The 22,934-nt window shown below is 37.9% G+C and overlaps 1 protein-coding gene across 2 annotated transcripts; it reads right to left on the bottom strand.

Moving 5' to 3' along the window:
* Positions 1-193: 193 nt before the first annotated feature.
* DTD1 (D-aminoacyl-tRNA deacylase 1) lies at positions 194-21,751 on the bottom strand. 2 transcript variants are annotated; one of them, XM_087961074.1, is made up of 6 exons: positions 21,660-21,751; positions 19,731-19,821; positions 19,244-19,479; positions 17,970-18,067; positions 11,155-11,329; positions 194-808 (listed from the first exon to the last, which is right to left on the bottom strand). In XM_087961074.1, exons 1-5 carry the CDS (start codon positions 21,700-21,702, stop codon positions 11,174-11,176), a joined length of 624 nt encoding a protein of 207 aa, XP_087817200.1. In that variant the 5' UTR covers positions 21,703-21,751; the 3' UTR covers positions 194-808; positions 11,155-11,173. The 2 variants fall into 2 exon arrangements, with proteins under 2 accessions (XP_087817200.1, XP_026528330.1); XM_026672545.2 differs by lacking the exon at positions 194-808 and adding an exon at positions 964-2,419.
* Positions 21,752-22,934: the final 1,183 nt, after the last annotated feature.

Raw genomic sequence — 22,934 nt, 5'->3', positions numbered from 1 at the left:
TCAGGGATCCCCAACTCCTGAGCTACAGACCAGTACCTGTCCATGGTCTGTTAGGTACTGGCCAGCACAGCTGGAGGTGAACAGTTGGCAAGCAAGTGAAATTGTCTTCCACGAAACTGGGCCCTGGTACCAAAAAGGTTGGGAACCACTGGTGTAACTAACCTAGTATGAAAGCTCAAGGAATACTTATATTGCAACATGTATGATTTATATACAATAAATCCAACAATACCCTGCCATCATATGATCAATGATATTAAACAGTGATACTATCAGATTACAATAGGTATCTTAAACAGCTGTTATTTCCTAGGATACAGATAATCATGGATCACAGGCTACTATAAAATCGAAAGATACAGCATTTGGAATGATAGCAAATTCTGTATCTGACAAAGATTGTAGTAAGAAAATAAATTTGCTAGCCCTGATTTGTAAAACTATGATATTTCCAACTTTTCAATATATCAGGGTAGTTTGCAAAGATGCTGTTGCCTCTACCATTTCACTTTGGGGCAAGGGTAAGATCAGATTGCCTTTATTAGCTTTATAAGAGGAGCATCACTGTTTCTCAAGACCACTATATTTATGTTGTAATCAAAAAGCCCTTTCCCAAGAGAAACAGCATCTTTCTGAAAAACGGCAATTGAAGGTCTCCTTTGCTCCAACTCTACTCCTACTGGAGCTTTCTTTCCCATATGACTGAGTAAAAAATGCAGGACTGGATGGGCCTGGTGTTTGAATCGCATATTCCCATGCTGTGTGAATGCCACTCTGGTCATCAGCACCCAGTGAACACAAGAGATACCTAAAGAAAGTAAGAACTGCCTCAGAAATATTTTCTTTTAAATATTAAAAGAAAAGAAGGATTTCATTAAACTTTCCTAATAGACAATCTAACACTAAAACACATTGAATTCCCCCCGCCCCCCACCAAAAAAACAGGCTTAGCAAATAGAAAAGTTTTTCAGGTACTGTACTTTATTAATAAAGTTCTTTGCTTTGAAAAAAATTAACTGACACATATAAACATACACAGTTCACAGTTTAAATAATTGATAAATTAATCTAACTTGAATTCAGTTTTTTTCACAGATTGTACAGCCAAACACAGTCAACACACAAACAATGCATTTTATACTTTGTTCTGAAAAGATACATTAGATCAGGGGTGTCAAACTGGTGGCCCACAGGCCAGATGTGTCACGCACAGGCCAAGCCCACCCCAACTCCACGAAGGGGGAAAATGTTGCAAAAGTGACATGACAGCAAACATGGGAGTTTGATACCTGTGCATTAGATGGACCAAAAGTAGAAGCATGCTCTTAAAAGAAAAAAAAAGTAAGAGAAAATTTAGTTTAATGAAATGGATCATAAGATCTATTATATTTATGCTGCTACAACTTGCATAACAAACTTGCCTCAACCGTAACGGAGGCCTCCAGGTTATCACTGGTGAGATGAGGGCTAATGCAGCACAGCGCCTTCAGGTGGAGCCAAGAAAGCCTAAACAGTCTTGTACACAGAGAAGGAGCTACTGCTATGACTATCCCTCACTTCAGTGTCTGGAAGGTAGAAGATGCAGGAGACTCTCTCCCACACAGTATGGGCCTTCTCATAATGTCTGGCAGTATGGAAAGGAAGTACAGAAAAATGTCAGAAAGAGCTCTATAGATATCCACGCACAGGACTGATTTCTAAAACAGTAACTCTGATAGAGTTGTCCCACTACACTATCAATGTTTACAGTACGAAAGACATCCACACATGTCAGCTGGAAAAGGATTCTATCAGGATGTAACCCTCCTTTACTGAGGGAAGGACATTTAATTTCAAGTATTGAGTTGAATTTTAAGAGACATTCTAAGCATCACACAGCTCAAAACACAAATGACGGACCTCTTCATCAGCCTGGAAAACACAAACAACCTGGGGATTCCTTTGAGGATTCAGATTGTTTGGGAGTGGGGCAGGGGGGATGGAGAACACCTGCAGTTGTACTGAGCCTCCAAAATGCAAGAGGCATTTCTATTCTGCTCCTCCAGCCATCCTCTCCAGCTGTTGATAGATCGATCATGCCCACTGTTGTAATGATGAGAGCATTTATGCCAAGAACTATATGCATTGGTAAAATAATGTGGGCATTTCAGTTATATAAAACCTAACTATATGGAAGGGATAGTTATATAATTTCTGCAATGAAAATATCCTAAATAAGAAATGACCCAAATAGAAACTTGCTTTAAAACCTATTAACGGTGGACATTGATAATATTCCTTTGGTTGTTTGTAATACAGCATGATGGAGATCCTCACTTCTGTCAAATTCTCCTTTTGCATCAAATAATTTTTCATCTAAAATTTTAGCATCCTCAGCTAATGAGCACAGAAGGTCACCAGTAGTGTTTTATGAGCTTTCCTGTTAAAAAGAAAGGGAAGAAAGAAAATATATCATGTGATACAGAAAAAAAAACCCTTCCATTCTCCAGATACATTTTAATTGCCACTGGCCTTAACTCTCAGTTTAATCATACAAAAAAGAGACCAAATGATTTCATATAGCATTTTAAACATCTGTTCAAACTTTCAAAATAATCTCCCTATATGTTATCATGAGCAATTTGCCTGACATTTCTCAGTATAAATAGCTGAGGCAGTTTTTCTGGAAAATCTTTCCACTCAATAGCTGCAAGTACACTTCTTAGTGTCCTGAACAACATGAAAGTGATTCACTGGATTTGTGTAGTTAATGCTGCCCAAGAAATCTCTGTGGCTACACTCCCATTTACTCAAAGATGTAATTGCCAAATATGATGCTACAATATAGGTATACAGAATCTAAATTAGATGGATGATGCTACTGCCAATTTTAGTGGTGAAAGAGAAAGAAAAAAATGTACAATTTTCTTATGCTTAATGGCATGAAATTGTGGATCCTTTCAACACGGAGACTTTATTTTTCAAAGTATATTCTAGCCCGGGACAAGTGCCCATGTTTTGGGAACCAAAGCTTTAACTTGGTCCCAACTTCTTTTCCCTATGTCTGTTGGAGAGCAACACGCCCAGTTGGAAGAGGGCACAAGCAGGGAATTAGTCTGGAACTTGTTATGTAAACACAAGAGGGCAATGAATGTCTTTGAGCCTTATCTAGTTGTTCCCAGGCAAAAGTTGGATTAGGCATAGAACAGTAAAGTAACTAGCTTGAACTCTATATGAGGTCTAGCTGTTCACCTCTGACAATGCATCATTTATTATTTTACCCATGAAATTAACTGTACACAAGTAAAACTCTTACATATAGTACTGTATATCTTTCTAATATGGTATTAGCCCACAGGTAGTCCTCAGTTAACAACAGGAATTGGAACAGGAATTTCTATCACTTACTGATGCATTCATAAAGTGTGATGTCACGTGACATCATTTAAGGACAGCAATACTGGCACTCCCTATTTAAGCAAGTCCCAGGTAGATTGCAAGCAGGCCAGCAGACAGATAAGGCACAATGCCACATATGGGTCAAGCACAGTAGGTCCAAGGCAGACAGGGCTGTGTGGGAGGCCTGCGAACACAAGTTGACCGAGGCTGTGCCAGAGGGTGACTGATGCCAAGTGAGAGACAGTGTGAGTGACTTACCAGAATAACTTGTGAGTCTCCCTGCCAACATCCCCACTGATTCTACTTGTTGAAAGCCAGCAGGGAGGATCACTAATGGTTATGTGATTGCAGGATGCTGCAACTATTTAAGTGTGACCTGGGTGCCAAATGTCCAGATTGCAATCATATGACTCCAGGTGCTGGGGCAGCCAGAACTCTGAGGACTGGTAGTTAACCACCACTCATCACCACATAGCAACTCAAACAGTTGTTGAATGAGTGGTTGTTAAATGAGGACTAAGTATAGTTCATAATTTTACTCACTACCAATATGTACACTACCATGATATACAATAGAAGATGCTCCATAACAGGAAAAAAAAACTCACCCTGCCCTCTTGGATGTAGTATTTAAAAGGATGGCACAAGACAATGGAATGTTAAGAACAATATCCTTGTTCTTATGATATTGTCTTGACCAAATCTGCCACATATTTTTTGCTGCTTTTAATCTAAATTTTTTATGTTATGAGCTGCCCAGTTGATTTAAATTGGGCAGTGTTTAAGTCAAAATAATACAGGGAATGTACACCTGTTAAAAAAAGTCACCAATTCAGATAATTTGCAAAGGGACATCATATTTTCTGAAAACACAAAGACAAGACAAAAAAATATAGTACTTACATTCACACATGATCAAAACATTCATTTTGCCAAGAATGGAAAGAAGAATGGAAAGAGAACAGGGAGGATAAAAATGGGGGGGAGGGGAGGGGTGTTGTTAAAAGCTTTATGGACTTGAGAGAGACAACAAAAGAAGACAAAGAAGACAGCTCAACCTTGACGCCTGAATAGCAGCCACTGAATTTTACAATCAGTAAACGATTTGAATTGTAAAAGTAATCCAGGTTATAGGAATAATATCACTAAAAAAAATCAAGAACATTCAGCACGGATTTGAAAGCAATAAGTTTGGCAAAACTTAGCAGGAAGTCTAATCTTCCTAAAATTACACATGTGTATTAATCTTCCTAAGATTCTAGTATTACTGTTGTTAAGACTAATCTTCCTAAGATTCCTACACTAAGACTACCTTTCGAACCACGTGCCTTCTTGTCAGAGATCATACAATTGTAGAGCCTGTGAGGTTATGTACTCCAACCTGCAATGTATGGGAAACCATTTTACCCCATCCATGAGAAAGAGAAAGCACTATCTAAAATCTTCTTTAAAATCTCCAGAGATGGAGCCTACACAATCTTTATAGATTATTCCATTATTGTACAGATCTTACTCTCAGATATTTTTCCTTATATTGAAATGAAATCTAGGTAGTTGCAACTTATACTCATTATTTCTAGTCCTACTTTATATGGCAATGGGAAAATAGTTGATGCACTCTTCCCTGTGGTTTCTACATGTACCTGTCTATATATGGCTTCCTGAATATCCCAAGCTCTTTACTATTCTCAATAGGGCACGTCCTCAGCTCCCTGTACCATCTTTGTTGCCACCCTCTGAATCCTCTCAAGCCTGTCAATATTCAACTGAAAATGATGAGCTCTAAACCATACACAGTATTTCGGATGTGGTCTCACTAATGCCAAGTAGAGAGGAATAATGACTTTGTGTATATTTGATATGATCTTTCTTCAGGGTAGCCCAGAACTATATTAAACCTACTAGTAACTGTCTCACTCTGCTGATTCCTATTAAACTTGTTGTCAATGTAGCATTTTAAACTCCCACGATACCCAATAAGCAGATAGAAAAGTTCCCATTTACCCCATTTGCTCAGAATAGAAGCTAAAATATCAAATATTTTGACTTCTGTCATGAGAGGGCACAACAATCACTGGACTTGCACGAAAAGGCTAATTTCCTGAAGGATGCTGCTTCTTGCAAGGCTCAACAACCAGATAGGAGCTCTGACTTCTGTGGATTTCCAGGCACTGAACAAAAAAATGCCTTTATAAAAAAAAAAAGCAGTTTATTTAAGATTTATATGTCTGCCCATCTTAGGCTCACAAGTTTATAATTAATAACTATAAAAATAGTCATAAAACAGTAAAACAAAACCTCTGTGCCTTAATTATTCTCTTGGGATGGCCCATAGCAAACTCCTCTCATTCCATATTTTCTATCTATTCAATCCTATCCCATTTCTTCAGTAAAGAGCCAGGTCTTATTGGCTTTCCGAAAAAAGCTTAAAGGGTTAGAGGCCTGCTGAATTGCTAGAGGGAGGGGAGTAGTTTCACTAAGTAGGAACAGCCATAAAAAGGCACACTTCCGTGTTCCACTAGGTGGCAGGATTTCACAGCAGGAATCTGGAGGATGCCTATCTTATGTGATCTAAAGCAGGGGTCCCCAACCGCCGGTCCGCGGACCGGTACCGGTCCGCGGAACAACTCTTACCGGGCCGCTGGTTGCTGGGCGCCGCCATCTTTTTGGTAAAAGTGCTTCCGGTGAGCTTTTCCAGGTAGAAAGCTCACCGGAAGCACTTTTTCATCAAAAAGATGGCGGCGCCCGCGTGAGCTTTCGGGTGAAAGCCATTTCTACCCAAAAGCTCACGAGCTGCGCCGCCATCTTTTGCGAAAAGGGCTTCCAGTGAGGTCACGGAGCACTTTCGCAAAAGATGGCGCGCCAGCTGATGCCGGTACCGGGCCGCGGCATAAAAAAGGTTGGGGATCACTGATCTAAAGGGATGAGCAGATGTTTTTACGGAAAGGCAGTCCTGCAAATATCCCGATCCTGGACCATGTAAGGCTTTACAGGTGATAACTAGCACCTTGAATTGCATTTGGATGAAGACTAGGAGCCAGTGCAGCTTGCACAATAAAGGTATAACATTGGTAAACCTTTGAGCATTACTCTGTATTCTGGAACTAGGTGTAGTTTTTGAGTGTCTTCAAGGTCAGTCTCCAAGGACAATGTCTTCCAGGACATTAGTGCATTGCAATAATCCAAAAGGGGAAATGACTAAGGCAAGAATGATGTAAGCAAGGCCTCCCAGTCCAAGAAAGGGTGCAACTGGTACCCAAGATTCATCTTCCCACCCAACTCCATCCCCTGAGCTATGGCTGCTACCTGCTCATCAAACAGGAACTCTGAGTCTAGCAGGACTCTCAAATTGTGTACCAACTAAGTCTGGGGGAGTGCTAGCAGGGGTGGGATTCTACCAGTTCGGCCTGGTTCTATAGAACCGGTAGCTCCGAAGAGCAGCTGACAACGAACCAGTTCTCTCTGGAGATCTATAGAAGCAAAATTTGGATCAAGAAGAATGATAGAAAAAATGCTGATGCTTTGGAAAAGAGTCTTGAGAATACCATAGATAGCCAAGGAAACAAGCCAGTCCAGGGTTCTTACTCAACATCCCAATAATGCTCAAATTTTTGTATTTTGGGTGCAACTCTCTTGAGAAGTTTATAATGCAGAGAAAGGTATAAGGAAACAGAAGAAGAAAAAAATGATCAGGACCAAATTTGATTACAGTGGCATGTGTGTGCTATTCAAAGATATGAAGACCAGACTGGGAACCAATCATTATGGAGGCCTATCTATGTAGTCACTAGAGGTGATACAGTTTTGATGATTCTTATCAATCCTCTTCTATCAGAGGAGTCTGTATTCTGATATTTGAATACTTCTCCTTCAACATCTCCAGTATCCTTTTTTCTTTACTATGTCACTGAATTTGAACATTATTACCCTTTTCCCCTCATTTGTTCCATGATTTAAATGATTCAAAATGAAGAGACATCATGTTACCACTGCCCAGGATGTTTGCTTTAAATATCTTCATCGTGAGAAGTCAGAGAGCAAAAACAATTTTCAAAATGAAAACATAGGAAGTTGTTTGTTTGATTGAATGGCTTTCTTTCAGAATTTTATGAATCTGTCATTGAACTCAATGAGGAAAATTGAGCAAAATGTTCAGTGAGTCATTTTGAGAAAGCAGAGTTACCCTGGACACACCAAAAATAGTTTCAGGACTTACAGAAAATTCACCATTGAAGTGGTTGTCGAATTGCTCCATCATGCGGACAAATAATTACTCAGCCCACACATTAATTAATTCCTTTGCAAGGTAAAAATAAATTGTTCCAGCAATCCAGTGACACAATTACATGGCAGCTTTGCCAGGCAAGCAGCGTCACCTGTATTGATCTGATGACGCTAGACTGTTTTTTTTAATCACATCCATCAGCCTTTAAAGCACTGACTTGTTCTTCTTGGGAAATAAAAAAAAGTAGATTAGCCGTTGTACAATATTTTATATGTTCAAAGTATTTCAGATGTTATATAGCTATGGCAATTTTATGCACCCACAGCACCCTATAGGCAAATCCCTTCAATGTTACATCATAATGTGCTGTGAGGTCTGAATAGGAAAATTGTGGATAACACTTGCCCTTGAATCGGAAAGTTAATTCTGGTTTGAGGGCAGGTACTAATCACAACTTATCAAGTTGGACATCTTGGCAAACAATGGTTCATGTTTAACTAAAAGCCAAAAGGGAAGCCATGCTCAAGACAAGGGAGCCCAGAGCTGGTTGAGATTCTATTTTGAACCACTGTATGAATGATATATCCTCAGTTACTCTTTCACTCCTCTACAGTAAAACAGCAACACTGCTACTTACAGGTTGCAAAGAGAGGTGGAGAAATCTAGTGATTTCATCGCAAACTGAGAGTTGAGCCAACACTCTTTCCAAATTATAGCCTGTCTCTCTTAATCACTGCCTTGGGCTATGTGCCATGTTTTATGCAAACATTAGCATTCATCTAAATCAAGTTGCTGTTTGTCTCAGCACACAAGGAAATATAAAGGACCTACAGCAAAACAATTGTTTAGTATGACAAAGTAATAAAAGTGACCACCTACAGTAATGTTATCAACTGTCATTCACAAACATTTATTCTTTTCCTTTTTATAAGAGCCATCCAACCCTTTTAACAGTAAGGATTTAAAAGCAATCTGGTAAACGCAACATCTGGACTTTTGGTACAACAGCATAGCAACTAGCTACAACTAAATTAAAATTGTGGTAGCAAATGTGAACGTCACCCAATTTTGAGTTCTATTTATCTATCTCCCACTCCCTCTTTCTCTTTCTGTCTCTCTCAAAAACGCTCATTCTGAACTTTTTGAAAAGTAAAGGAATTTTCACAGCATCTGAAGAATTTCCATATAATAGCAATAGCACTTATTTATACACCGCTTCACAGTGCTTTACAGCCCTAAGCGGTTTACAGAGTCAGCCTATTGTCCCCAACAATCTGACTCCTCATTTTACTGACCTCAGAAGAATGGAAAAGACTCAGTCTGAGCAGGTCAGAATTGAACTCCTAGGGTGAGCAGTGAATTAGCCTGCAGTACTACATTCTAACCGCTAAAACATGGTAGTGGGGTGAAACAAAGATTTTTCAGAACATCCTTTGTGCTTTTTTCTTTTTTCTTATCTGTCAATGAATGGAAGAAGCAGTCTCTTTAAAGCAGGGGCCTTCAAACTTGACAGCTTTAAGACTTGTGGACTTCAACTCCCAGAATTCCTCCTCCAATCATGTTAGCTCAGGAATTCTGGGAGTTGAAGTCCACAGGTCTTAAGCTTGCCAAGTTTGAAGACCTTTGCTTTAAAGTGTTAATGTCCTAAACAAATTCTTTTTATTGGGAGTAAGTACTCTCCATTATAGTCTCTCCATTAATACTTGTCCAGATCTTCTAGTTTTAAAAACAAAAAAGCAGAAAAGGAAGTGCTCAAACTGCAATATATTTTTTAACCCTCCTGTGCAACAAATCTATTCTGAATGAAGTTATTCTCCAGAAGCAATATATAGCTGCAGGCCTCAAATCTTTTTTTCTGGTTTTTCCAGATTGGACCAACAATCATGAGCATTTTTTATCAGCTATGGCAGATACCTATGGTTGCTTTCTGGAAAAAAAAAGTAACTTCAAACTATTATTTCATCTATTGGTAAACTCCAAGCTATAACGTTTTAAGAGTGTTTTATGTTTTTTAATCCTAATCCTAACATTTGCAAACTGGAAATTTCAGCTGGCACAAAATTTGGCAAACAGGTTGGGCTTGAGAAGAAAGCAAAATAAAAAAAATCCTACACCTGTACTTAACCATTGCACTGGCTGCTACTTCACTTCTGAGCAAAATACGAATCACTAAGAAGAAGAAGGATCCTCTGCTTATTGATATCATCCAAAGAGGTTCCCCTCTGGTTACAATGAGCTCATCTAAGGGCAACCCAGGATTGAGTCTTCTATATTGCGGCCCAAACTCTGAAAGGAGTTCCCAGCAGAAGTTAACATTATCACCTTAAAAAAAAATTTTAAATTCATATACAGGCTTCTAGCTATTCATTTTAATTATTTTACTTGCTTTCATTCCTTTTAATCCTTTAAACTGTTTTTACTGTTTTTTATTCGAAGCTGCCTGGAAGTTTTACCTTAATTTCATCAGTATGTTAAGGCAAATATAAATAAATATTCTACAAATGATCAAGTAATGTTTTAATTATAGATTTTACTTGGTTGTTTTTATTTTGTTTGTTTATGGCACTTATAAGTTGCCCTAATCAACTGAATAGTACATAGCAGTTATTAAAGAAGGAATATTATTTCAAGATAGAAAAAAAACTACTTCATAATTGTGGTTTCTATTATTTTTTTCTCAAGTCGAGCCATGCATAACTTCAAAGAGAGAAGGGGAGAAAAAGAGAAACTAACGACCACTTTTTCCAGTATAATTTTATATTTTATAAGATTCTTCCTCTACTAACTGACATATCACCTTTGACTCGTCTTCCTTCCTTCCTCATTTTTATGATACACTATATTCGATCCCATCCTAGAACATGCAATTGCTTTTCAGATAACAATAAAATTTCAAGGTACATGGCTTCACTAATTATGCATACATTCAATTAAAAGTAACATACTTTTTCTCCCTCCCTCCCTCTGCTCCAGGTAAATTCCATTCCATTATACATTCCATTATTATTTTTCCCTGTGCTAACTTATACAAGAAATAAAGCTCCTTTAACAGATACCTTTTAGATCTGGACCTAGGCCCTATTTGGCATATTTTAATTAATATATTGCAGGAAAAATTGGCCTACACCAAATCACAAAAAATGTCACTAAAAGTTTACAAACAAGTGGAGAAACATAGCCTGAATATGTAAGACATTTTAAAACATTTTGTTCCTTAAATGTCTCTGAGTGATTAAGAGGTTGGAATACATAAATAGCTATGACCACAGTCCAGAATGTTTTTGGAATAAAGAAAACTTCTAATTATTTATCAATAATTGCCCCAAGCAGGGGAGAGGGAATGAAAACATCACTAAAAATGAAAATGTAGAGAGGTAACTACACACACACACACACACACATACACACACTAAAACTGGGCTATATGAAATGAAGTGGAAGCAGATTTAAATATTGAAAAAGGATTGAAAAGAAAATAATAATTTACACACAAGACTTAAAAGGGCAGGAAATGGATCTTTTCAACAAGAGCAGGGGCAGAAAGTTCATACCTGAAGGTGCTTTGAGAAGTTACGGTTCCCTTTCAGAAGAAACATCTCCTTCAGCCCCACTGCTTGCACTTGGATCATTTTTACTTCTAGGAAGATTTCGTTCTCTGCTTGATTCAGAAGGAACCTTCATTCTGGTTTTCTCTTTCCTCTGTTGTTGTTTCTCAAGTTTTGCTAACTGTGGTAAAGAAAAGATGGAAAAGCACATTTGTGAATGAATGTAAATGGAAGTAGTGCAACAGCACAGACAATATCTTAGTTTTTTTTAAAAAAACATGTACAGTAAAGAACAGGAAGTTTTTGCAGATCACGCCAATCCTCTTCATCAGATATACGGGGATATAGACCTCAGAAAAGAACAATTTACATGCATAAACTTATGGGAGTAGCACAAATGTGGCAGAATAGTTATGAAAAAGGCTGAAGGCAGAGAACTATAAATATTTTGGAGGCTGGACATAGTATCCATAAATTTTTTAAAACATTCTTATTTTTAAGGGAGTAGCTGTGTCAGTCTATTGTAATAGATGCACCAATAAATCAGTGAGCTTATTGTCCTGAGAAAAATGCAATTTGATAGGAGAAAGTGAGAGAGGAGGAAATCATAAAGAGAAAGTGCAGGGCAGAACTGCATAAAACAGCAGTTAGACATGATCAGACATTCTTGCAGTGAATAGTTAACATACTTTGTTTGATAAGAAATAATGCCCTGAAAGGCTATTGAAATTCTTCTAACAAATTTCACCTCTGTTGTCTCAGGGACTTTTCTCACATATCGCCACTTTGTGGTCAAAGAAAGAATGTCCCAAGAAATTAGTATGTTTTCCAAGAATGTTTAGGAATTGCCATTTTTATGTCAGTTGAGTCCATTGATCTTGTTGCACACAGATTGGCTATTTTTGTTCAGCATAGAATATTGTGGGGAATTGATAACAGATCTCCATTGATGCCATTGATAGTGAGCAAATATATGTACCTTGAATTGGTGGGTGATGTTTATTAGACCTTGAAATGGTGTGAGAAGATAAAATATATAGAAGAGTTGGTATATGAGTCTGCCACTTGTTGATCTATCTGTTTCACTGTTTTATAGTGTAGTAACAGTTTAGGATAGGAAGTTATCTCTGAATAAGTAAAGATTTGCCACCAAAATCTTTTAAAAAGGATTGTCCAAAATAATCTGTAAATCACCAAAGATATGTTTGATAGCAGCAACAATAATAATATGGAAAAAAGAAAACCGAAAAATGACCAGACTATCTAAACTTTATATTGAATCAATTTAAGTTCTACATATTTAAAACACTCAAGGAAAAAGTTCAAATAAATATTATTCAGAACCATATCAAAAAAAATGTGCAAGTGACAGATCCTCACTTAATGATTTTCTATAATTAAGATCATCCTGTGATCAGTAATGAAATCTTTAAATAGAATGCTGGCAATGTATATTCATCATTACAAGACTGTTATTAGAACTTATTTACATATATATCAACAACATTTCCAGAACAGACTCCTTGGCAATTCTACTTTGTCACAGCATATCTCAAAATGTCAGTCTTATAGCACAGCCTGGTTTCCAACAGGCAATACAAACATATGGGATTTGCACAATAGTTATACTGCAGAATATGCATTAAATATTAAAATGAATTTCTTTTTTTCTAGTAATAGCATTAACAAAGTATATTTCTAGTAAGTGTAGTAATTTTCTTGAAGTATTACAGCTTCTTACATATCACTGATGTTATTTCGCCAACTCTTTACAGTTCCTGGGTACAAAGCCCTAGCCAAAAGACTCTACAGAATAATTTATTGTTATTTTCTTTCAAAGCTTTTATTTAGAAAGAAGCTTGAGACGAAGCAAATAATTTGAGGCTATCGTTTTCTTTCTTTTATTTAAAAAGAAATTGATTAAGTAACAATAGCAAGCATTTTGGAAGGTTTCTTCATGGGAATAAACCGCTCCTAGAAAGTATAGATTAGGGACAAATAACAGGTTAAATATAAAATTTTAGTATTAGCTTATTTATAATTCAACTATATCAAAAATGGGTTTCAATGGATTCAATAGACTAGACCAGTTTGAAATCCAACCCAAGCTGAAAATATTGTACAGATTATACAGGTGAAACTCGAAAAGTTAGAATATCGTGCAAAAGTTCATTTATTTCAGTAATGCAACTTAAAAGGTGAAACTAATATATGAGATAGACTCATCACATGCAAAACAAAATAGTCTAAGCCGTGATTTGTCATAATTGTGATGATTATGGCTTACAGCTCATGAAAACCCCAAATCCACAATCTCAGGAAAATAGAATATAACATGCAATCAATAAAACAAGGCTTGTACATAGAACAATATCGGACCTCTGAAAAGTATAAGCATGCATATGTACTCAATACTTGGTTTGGGCCCCTTTTGCAGCAATTACTGCCTCAATGTGGCGTGGCATGGAAGCTATCAGCCTGTGGCACTGCTGAGGTGGTATGGAAGACCAGGATGCTTCAATAGCTGCCTTCAGCTCTTCTGCATTGTTCGGTCTCATGTCTCTCATCTTTCTCTTGGCAATGCCCCATAGATTCTCTATGGGGTTCAGGTCAGGCGAGTTTGCTGGCCAATCAAGCACAGTAATCCCACGGTCATTGAACCAGGTTTTGGTGCTTTTGGCAGTGTGGGCAGGTGCCAAGTCCTGCTGGAAAATGAAGTCAGCTCATCTGCGGAAGGAAGCATGAAGTGCTCCAAAATCTCCTGGTAGATGGCTGCGTTGACCCTGGACTTAATGAAGCATAGCAGACCAACACCAGCAGATGACATGGCTCCCCAAATCAACACAGACTGTGGAAACTTCACACTGGACTTCAAGCATCTTGCAGTGTGTGCCTCCCCATTCTTCCTCCAGACTCTGGGTCCTTGGTTTCCAAATGAGATGCAAAAGTTGCTCTCATCAGAAAAGAGGACTTTGGACCACTGAGCAACAGACCAGGTCTGTTTTTCTTTAGCCCCGGTAAGACGCTTTGGACGTTGTTTGTTGTTCAGGAGCAGCTTGACAAGAGAAATACGACATTTGAAGCCCATGTCCAGGATCCGTCTCTGTGTGGTGGCTCTTGATGCACTGACTCCAGCCTCAGTCCACTCCTTGTGAAAGTCCCCAACACTTTTGACTGGCCTTTTCCTGACAATCCTCTCCAGGTTGTGGTCATCCCTGCTGCTTGTGCACCTTTGTCTTCCACAATTTTCCCTTCCACATAACTTTCTATCAATGTGCTTTGATACAGCACTTTGGGAACATCCAACTTCTTTTGCAATTACCTTTTGAGGCTTTCCCTCCTTATGGAGGGTGTCAATGATGGTTTTCTGCACAACTGTCAGGTCAGCAGTCTTTCCCATGATTGTGATTCCTATTGAACCAGACTGAGAGACCATTTAAAGGCTCAGGAACCCTTTGCAGGTGTTATGGCTTCATTAGCTGATTAGAGTGGGACACTTTGAGCCTAGAATATGGAACCTTTTCACAATATTCTAATTTTCTGAGATTGTGGATTTGGGGTTTTCATCAGCTGTAAGCCATCATCATCTCAATTATGACACATCACGGCTTGAACTATCTTGCTTTGCATGTAATGAGTCTATCTCATATATTAGGTTCACCTTTTAAGTTGCATTACTGAAATAAATGAACTTTTGCACGATATTCTAATTTTTCGAGTTTCATCTGTATGGTTAGGATGTCAGATGTATAGGAATGTGCTGACACTACTTCATAGTAGGGGAAAGAATAGCAATCAGGGGCAATGTATTCATTTGGGTTGTGTAATTACATGTCCTTTTCTTAACTCAAAACACAACAAAGTAGAATGTAAGAATCATATCTAATTAAAATAATTTTTGCAGCAACTAATTCATGCAGAATACAGTTTATAGTATATCTAAAGTGATATTTTTGATTACCTATTTTTAATACTTTGATCAGATTTTTATTTGTCAATATTTGTTTCATATTAATATGTACACAGCTGAAACTTAAAAACTCTATTGTCAGCCTAATATATCACAAGTGGACCACTACTAATCACATAGTCTTAGAAATGATATGACTCAGTTAATACTCTATTATTACATGACTCTGTAGCATCTAAAATTAATACATGCAATGTTAGTGCAATTCATTGAAAATGTTGCCCTGAGCAAAAAGAGCCACCAATAAGACAAATAAGGGCCAGATCAGCAGAAGATTTGAAAGAAAGCAAAGAAGCAAACAGTAAATTCCTGGTGGAAATAATTGTTCACAGAACATGGAATATGATATATTCTATAATATAATGTAAAATAAGACACACATTCCACAAATCTACTGGATCCATTACATATCAGATCTAACATTTCCCATTAGGTTAAATTAAACAGGAATTGCTTCCTCTTTTCCATTCAGACTTCTGTCAGCATCCATTTTTCTAGGATATAGGAAAAACCCTCCTATACTACCACCTCTTACAATACTAGACAACACAATATCCACAATAGAGATCTTGAAGTTTCTAGGTTCTATCATATCTCAAGACTTAAAATGGACACGTAACACCACAAACGTCATCAAAAAAGCCCAACAAAGAATGGTTTTTTTGCGTCAACTCAGAAAGCTCAAACTGCCCAAGGATACAGTTCTGCTGATACACTTCTACAGAGGAATTATTGTGCCTGTCATCTGCACCTCTATCACTGTCTGGTTCGGTTCTGCAACCCAACAAGACAGACACAGACTTCAATGGATAATTAGAACTGCAGAAAAACAACTGCTACCAACCTGCCTTCCATTAAGGACCTGTATGCTGCACGAGTCAAAAAGAGGGCTACAGATCCCTCACATCCTGGACATAAATTGTTTCAACTTCTACCCTCAAAAACAACATTATAGGGCACTGCACACCAGAACAACTAGACACAAGGGTAGTTTTTCCCCAAATGCCATCACTCTGCTAAACAACTACCATATATTTCAGAGTACAAGACTCTCCGGAGTATAAAACACAACTAGCTTTTAGGGAGGAAAACAAGGAGGAAAAAAACTTGCCTTTGCCTCTGCCTCCCAGCAATTTGCCTCCTTGCAGTACACAGCAAACAGCCAGTTTCAGTTTCAGCACAGCCTGATTAGCACAAGCAGCAAATTTGGTTGGATCGGCCTCTCAACGATCAGCTGTTTCAGGCTGCAGGGATTGCCTATTGCCCCCTCCGCACGCCCCATTTTCAACCTCTGTATCCCATTTTTGGCCTCTGCACACCCCATTTTTGGCCTCCACATGGCCCATTTTCCACCCGATTTAGGCGGCATGGATCGGAATGGGCAGAAAATGGGCATGAAGGCCAAAAACGGGGTGTGCGGAGGCCGAAAATGGGATGCAGAGGCCAAAAAAGGGGCACGCAGAGGGGGCAATAGGCAATCTCTGTAGCCTGAAACAGCTGATCATTGGGAGGCGATCCAACCAACAATCAGCTGCTTGTGCTAATCAGGCTGTGCTGAAACTGAAACTGGCTGTTTGCTGTAAGGAGGCAAATTGCTGGGAGGCAGAGGCCAAAGGGTAGGGGCCGGTGGGTGGGCGGGACTTTAGCAACATTGACTGTATAAGATGCACAGACATTTCCACCCACTTTTGGGGGTGGAAAAAGTGTGTCTTATACTCTGAAAAATACAGTAATTCCCACAACACTGTCAAACTATTTACTAAGACTGCATTATTATTATTCTCATCCTTCCTATTACCTATCTCCTCCCACTTATGACTATAACCTTGTTGCTTGTATCTTTACAATTTAATTTTTTATTTAGTTTCCTAGTATTATTTGATTGCTTATTTAGTATACTATGACTATCGCTAAGTGTTGTATTTTATTATTCTTGATTAATGTTTTTTTAATGTACACTGAGAGCATATGTACCAAAGACAAATTCCTTGTCTGTCCAATCACATTTGGCCAATAAAGTATTCTATTCTACTCTAGTTATCCTCTCTTACAATCCAGTGTCAGTAAAGTACATCGAGATTATTGACTGATATATAAAACTATCAAACACTCTAAGTCAGGGATCCCCAACCTTTTTGACGCCGCGGCCCGGTACCGGCATCAGCTGGGCGCCACGGCCCGGTACCGGCATCACTGGGCGCCGCCATCTTTTTCGAAAAAGTGCTTCCGGTGACCTCACCGGAAGCACTTTTTCATCAAAAAGATGGCGGCGCTGCGCTCGGTGAGCTTTTCGGTAGAAATGGCTTTCTACCCGGAAAAGCTCACCGACGCTGCCGCCATCTTTTTGATGAAAAGTGCTTTCGGTGAGCTTTCTACCCAGAAAAGCTCACCGGAAGCACTTTTTACCAAAAAGATGGCGGCGCCAGCAACCAGCGGCCCGGTAAGAGTTGTTCACGGACCGGTATCGGTCCGCGGACCGGCGGTTGGGGACCCCTGCTCTAAGTAACTTATAAACATAACAATAAAATACACTCAAGGTTTTGTAACAATGCTTTGGCAACATATAAAACCTCAGCTGAAAAAGAGGCAAAAGCAATAATGATCCAAAAGTATCATCACTAGTTTATCATTCTTCCATGGTTGTTGTTGCAGTAATATTTTCTTAACAAGTTTTTAATGCTCTCAAGAGAAACCTCACTTCTTTTTAAAATAATTATTGTCCAGACGAGGATTAGCTATTCTCAGGTCAGAACATAAACATGAGGCTCGCAGAATATAGTTAAGGCTTTTAATATCAACATATGGACTATCTCAAAATAGGTAGGTAAAGAAAAGCACTACTACAACATACTTGTTTAGAGTCAACAGGGGCTGTAGGAGACTCCAGTTCAATGGTCACAGGTCCATCGTTCTGAATATGTACCTGCATGTATTCGCCAAATTTGCCATCTGAAAAATTAAAGTTGGATGGCAAAAAGAGAAAGGGTACTTGTCCATAAACAATATTTAATTCTCCTTTTGTTAAAATCATCATACTTCTACCATTAATTCAAACCAAAACATAATGAAGATAATTCAGTCTTGACTTTTTAATACTTTCTTTTGAAATCTATAACTTCTTGAATCTATGAGACTCAAACTGTAAAAAAAATTCAAAATGATAACTTTGTATATATCTCTCCTACTACCAAATCAATCTAGATCTTACCTTTTTTATTTTACTGGGGACTAAATACACAGCCAAGCGCCATGTTCTAGCCCAGAAAACAATTTTTTAAAAGATGTAAATATATCAAATCAAATGTAAAATGATCCGAATTACTGCATAGTTCTGACTGGCCCTGAAGCAGACACTGGGAAATTGTGGGGCATATCTGAGGATACAGTAACATCACTAAGTGGCAGAAATAAAAACATTACTCTCTTTTTTGTGAATTTTGAGGACTAGGGAGCTAAATTTAGAAATCAATGCCACTGCAGTATCTATTCCATCCTCTTTTGCCTACAGATAGAAAAAAGGCACTAATGAAAATTCCACCAGTGGTATTCTAGTGGCCATGGAATAACTGTGGACTCAGGTTACTTACTCCTGATTTAAAACAAACTCATGGTGAACAGGGGAGGGAGAATTTGAAAAAAAAAATGGTGAAAAGAAGAAACGCCTCAAAGAAATATACACCCAGAGGCAATGTTTTCTCTCACACCTTTTTTAAGTAAAAGGAATTGGTTCACTCTTGAATCAAAGCAGAAGAAAGAAATTAGGCTTATAAAACACATAAACACAACTGAAAGAAATCAAGAACTGTCTTTTTGTGAGACCCTTAGATCAGAAGTCTCCCAGGCATCCAGGGAGGCAAACATACTCTTCACCCTAGCTTTTAAATGGGGAATATGCCAATTCAAAAATTCATCTTTTTCTTCATGTGTTTATGATCTCTCTCTCTTGTGATTCACATAGACTTTTTCTTATATCTGCACTCATTTTCATTCCCACATACCCAAAACCAAATACATCATTTTACTAAAAGAATTATAGTGTAATAAATTACAAAGTATAGCAATTTCTGTAGGAACCTAGCTTATTGCCTGAGAAATATTTCAATTCATCATTTAATTTTGCCTTACCTTTAATTAATTCTGTTTTGTATGCTTTGCGAAGGTGCTCTAAGAAACTGTTGTAGAAAGATTCTGCTTGGTCAGACGGCATTGCCATATGATAATCTGGTTTATTTCCTTTCAGGATACATTGAAGAGTAAACTGGCTAACACATAGCACTTCATACTGCTTATCCATCACACTTTTAGACCAGTGTTTCCCACTTTCATCTTCAAACACCCGGAGATTTAATATCTTTCGAACCCTGTATGAAAAATCAGAGGCCTTTATGAAACTTTTCTGAAATTAAGTTATTCAATATTCTATCTGTACTATATATTCTACATTATATTCTACAAATATAAAAACCAGAAAATAGGGAGCAAAGATAATGTAAAGAGATTTACAGTAGTTGTAGATTCTATATATAACAACTGATGCAAAAATTTAGGAACTATCATTTGCTTAAGTAAAACATATGTAAATTGCAAAGTGGAAGAAAAGTTAAATACTTACATGTGCTCAAGCTCTTTCTGTGTGTCTTCCACAGAGATACCCAACAGCACACAAATGCCACGTCCAATGGAACTTATTTGTTCCTCACCAACTATAAGGGATATTTTTAAGAAGTTAAATGTATTTTGTGCCATATCCCTATACATACACATGCAAAGGTTTCTTATTCCTAAATGCGGAAAGCCACTTATTTTATAGAGTTGTATTAAGTGTCACAATTTTATTTCCAGTGGAGATAGATTTTTTTTTAACAATTGCTTGCAAAACATATTTTTTAATAAGCTAAGTTTCTCTTCTCACATCAAGATTGGTTAAATTTTGCATGGTTTACAATTCTGTAATAAAACATCTGGATTTATTTAAATTGGCTGTATTTCCTAAGCATGTGAAATATTTTAGTTTGTGTGGTCAGGTTTAGAAGTGTATATGTGTAAAATTCCTATTGAAGAGGTTTACTGGTTAGATAGAATTTTGTCTGAAAGAAGATTCCTTTTAGATGTTAAAATATTTAAGTATTAAAATATTGATATCATCCTATCATATATAAATTGATTGTATGAGGATTTATTAAATATTTTGTATTTAGAGATATATTCAGTTTTTGCCTTCTATTTCCAATTGTGTTACTATGTTATATGTTATAATAGTTACTGATTGAAGGATTATAAAAGCAACAAACCCATTACATATAAACCTTCGGCTAAGGAGGTCATATATGTTACATCCCAAAGGCATGCTGGTCTTTATATTTGTTTTTATTTGAAAGTAGATTTATGCATCTACTAATATGTAATGAGCTTGTTGCTTTTATAATCCTTCAACCAGTAACTATTATACTATAACATATAACATTTCAATTCTGCATGGATGCACTGGCAACTAATATTTTAAAAATAAAAACAAAAAGAAATCTTTAACAATCTACCTCAGAATCAACATTTTTCTGAAATTTTGCTGTAACTGCATCCACCTAATTAGACAAAGGAAGCAAAGCATATGGTTACCTTCCTATTTTAATCAATAGGATATTTCAATGTTGTCCACAAATTAAAGGGAATTCTAAGCTAGTCTCTGTGCAAATGTTTTCCAAATTTGGATTTGTATTAAATCTAGTAATAATTCTTATGGCATATAAGCAGTTCCTATTTTCTGTTTTTATTTTACCAAACATTTCACTGTCTTTCCAGAGTGTACTTTCTCTGTCTCTGTTATGTTCCGTTAACTATTTTGATTTATATATTTTTATCCTATGCTAATTTGTGAGGATTTAGTCCACAATGATAAAAACATTATAAATAATAAACATTACAGACATTATGATTCTAAAACTCCCATACTACAATGAAATGATTAAATAATGTAGAATCTTTTGAATAAATCAAGCCAGGATATTACTTCTGCCTAAATAAAGACATGCAAGTTGTCGAATCTGTTGTTATAAAGATATAATATCAGTGTATAAATTTTGCACTTGCTGTATAAAACACATAAGAGACTGCTGATCCTCACAAATTACCATTCTCTAAAGAGCACCTTGCGTGTTGTGTATTAGGATAACGAATCAATAATTTAGGACTTCTGTTCACACTTCCTTTTTTTGTTCCACACTTAAGCTGCTTTAAAGATAAAAGAAGGATGTGGACAAATACATGAACCATACGGACTTGCCACAAAGAACTGGGATTCGGGGCAATGTCCACGTGAGGATACATCTCAAGCCAAATCAGGGCTTAACGGAACATAAAATCCTTTAATAGCAACCAGGCGGTGGGGTTGGTTTTGAAGGAGCTCGGCTACGAGAAGCCCCGTCGGCATGGCAGAGCTGAAGACACGGCCTCTAAACCACCGCGTCAGGGGGCAAACGCGAGCCCACGGACGCTGGGCAGCTGACAGAAAACGGAATCGGAACATAAAACGGCTCCCGCGCACCTGACACGCTGGCTCGAGTGACACGTTGGATGATGGCCTTCATCACGCCGAGCTCCTAGGGATCCGGAGCGGCCTAGCACAACTTCCGGCCTGGACCGGAAGCAGAGCAACACCGCTTCCTGCCCTTACCACACTGAGCTATGGATGTATAATTTGTAGAAGTGGATTTTTTCCCACGTTTCTGAGTCCCCTCAAAACTTACCGGGTCCCCCACTATATCCTCTGAATGCAATAAAAGCTTATCGTAAAAATAATGTTCCCCAATCAAGTTTTCCTGGCAGCCAAAGGGAAATAAATGCTGAAGGCCGAGGTGCCTTTTCGACTTCGTAATATATTCCTCACCCGGCGGGTCTCTTCTATATAACTATTCCCATTCAACCTTGTGTAGGATTTGGGACTCTGCCAAGAAAAACTTTGCGATAAAAATCCGCAAAGTTTAACGTAGCCTCTGAGCGCGCCTGTTTTCCACGAAGCTGAACGCGTAGCAATAAAAATCTGAGCTTCGGTTTCTTTTAAACCCCGTCTTTCTTCCGCATCAATACTAGAAATGGCAGGACTTTTTTAAAAGTTTGCTCCAGTCAAACTTCACATTCTCTTCCAGGTACTTCTCAAGCTGAAGAAAAAATCCCTCTTTCTGCAGTTCATCTGCCGATGCTAGTTTCATCCGTACCGAGATGCTTGAAAATACCGCTCGATTCCTTCTCGCCGCAAGCTCGTAGTCTATGTAACAGTGTGAATTATTCTGATTTTTCTAATTTTTCCAAGTTATTCTAAACTAGGCCAGAATCAGAAGACTATTAGCAAACTCCTCAGTGTGAAAAACAGTAGAGATGGCTCCGCGGAAACTAACCTACGACTAAGAATAACAGTTAGACAAGATCTTAGAGGTCTTGCTCCAGCAGGAAGCTCTATACCATTTCAGACAAATAAATGGTTGTGCGACCTCTTTTTAAAAACTTCCAGTGATGGAGCATCCTCAACTTTTGGAGGCAACCAGGTTAATAGTTAATGAGGAAATTTCTTCTCATTCTACACCTATGCATTTGGGTTTTCTTGCCCAAATGTAGAACCTTACTTTTCCCACTACTGAATTTCATTTTGTTAGATTTATTTATTTAGCATATGGCAAGAACATGGGCCTATAGTGGTTCAAATGTTAATGTCCAGTCCACCCAGCCATTCAAGGACAGGATGGTCTATGTTGAAAAAATCAGACATTGGGCCAGTGTAAGTTCTTGATGGACATTTGGACACAATGTGATGGATATTTTGTCG

Source organism: Notechis scutatus, chromosome 3 (assembly GCF_049901735.1).
Source record: "Notechis scutatus isolate UNSWTSFEM ecotype Mainland chromosome 3, rNotScu1.2, whole genome shotgun sequence".
NCBI classification, from domain to species: domain Eukaryota; kingdom Metazoa; phylum Chordata; class Lepidosauria; order Squamata; family Elapidae; genus Notechis; species Notechis scutatus.
The sequence above is the reverse complement of the archived record's forward strand: the minus strand, read 5'-3'. Positions and strand labels throughout refer to the sequence as shown.

Bases quoted from the DNA above. Each gene is read 5' to 3' on its own strand.
- DTD1 (XM_087961074.1), bottom strand. From the start codon at position 21,702: ATGAAGGCCATCATCCAACGTGTCACTCGAGCCAGCGTGTCAG. The intron at 19,822-21,659 runs GTGCGCGGGAGC...TATCCCTTATAG, and splicing joins CACTCGAGCCAGCGTGTCAG to TTGGTGAGGAACAAATAAGT. The intron at 11,330-17,969 runs GTATGTTGTAGT...TCTTTACCACAG, and splicing joins CCCCTGTTGACTCTAAACAA to TTAGCAAAACTTGAGAAACA.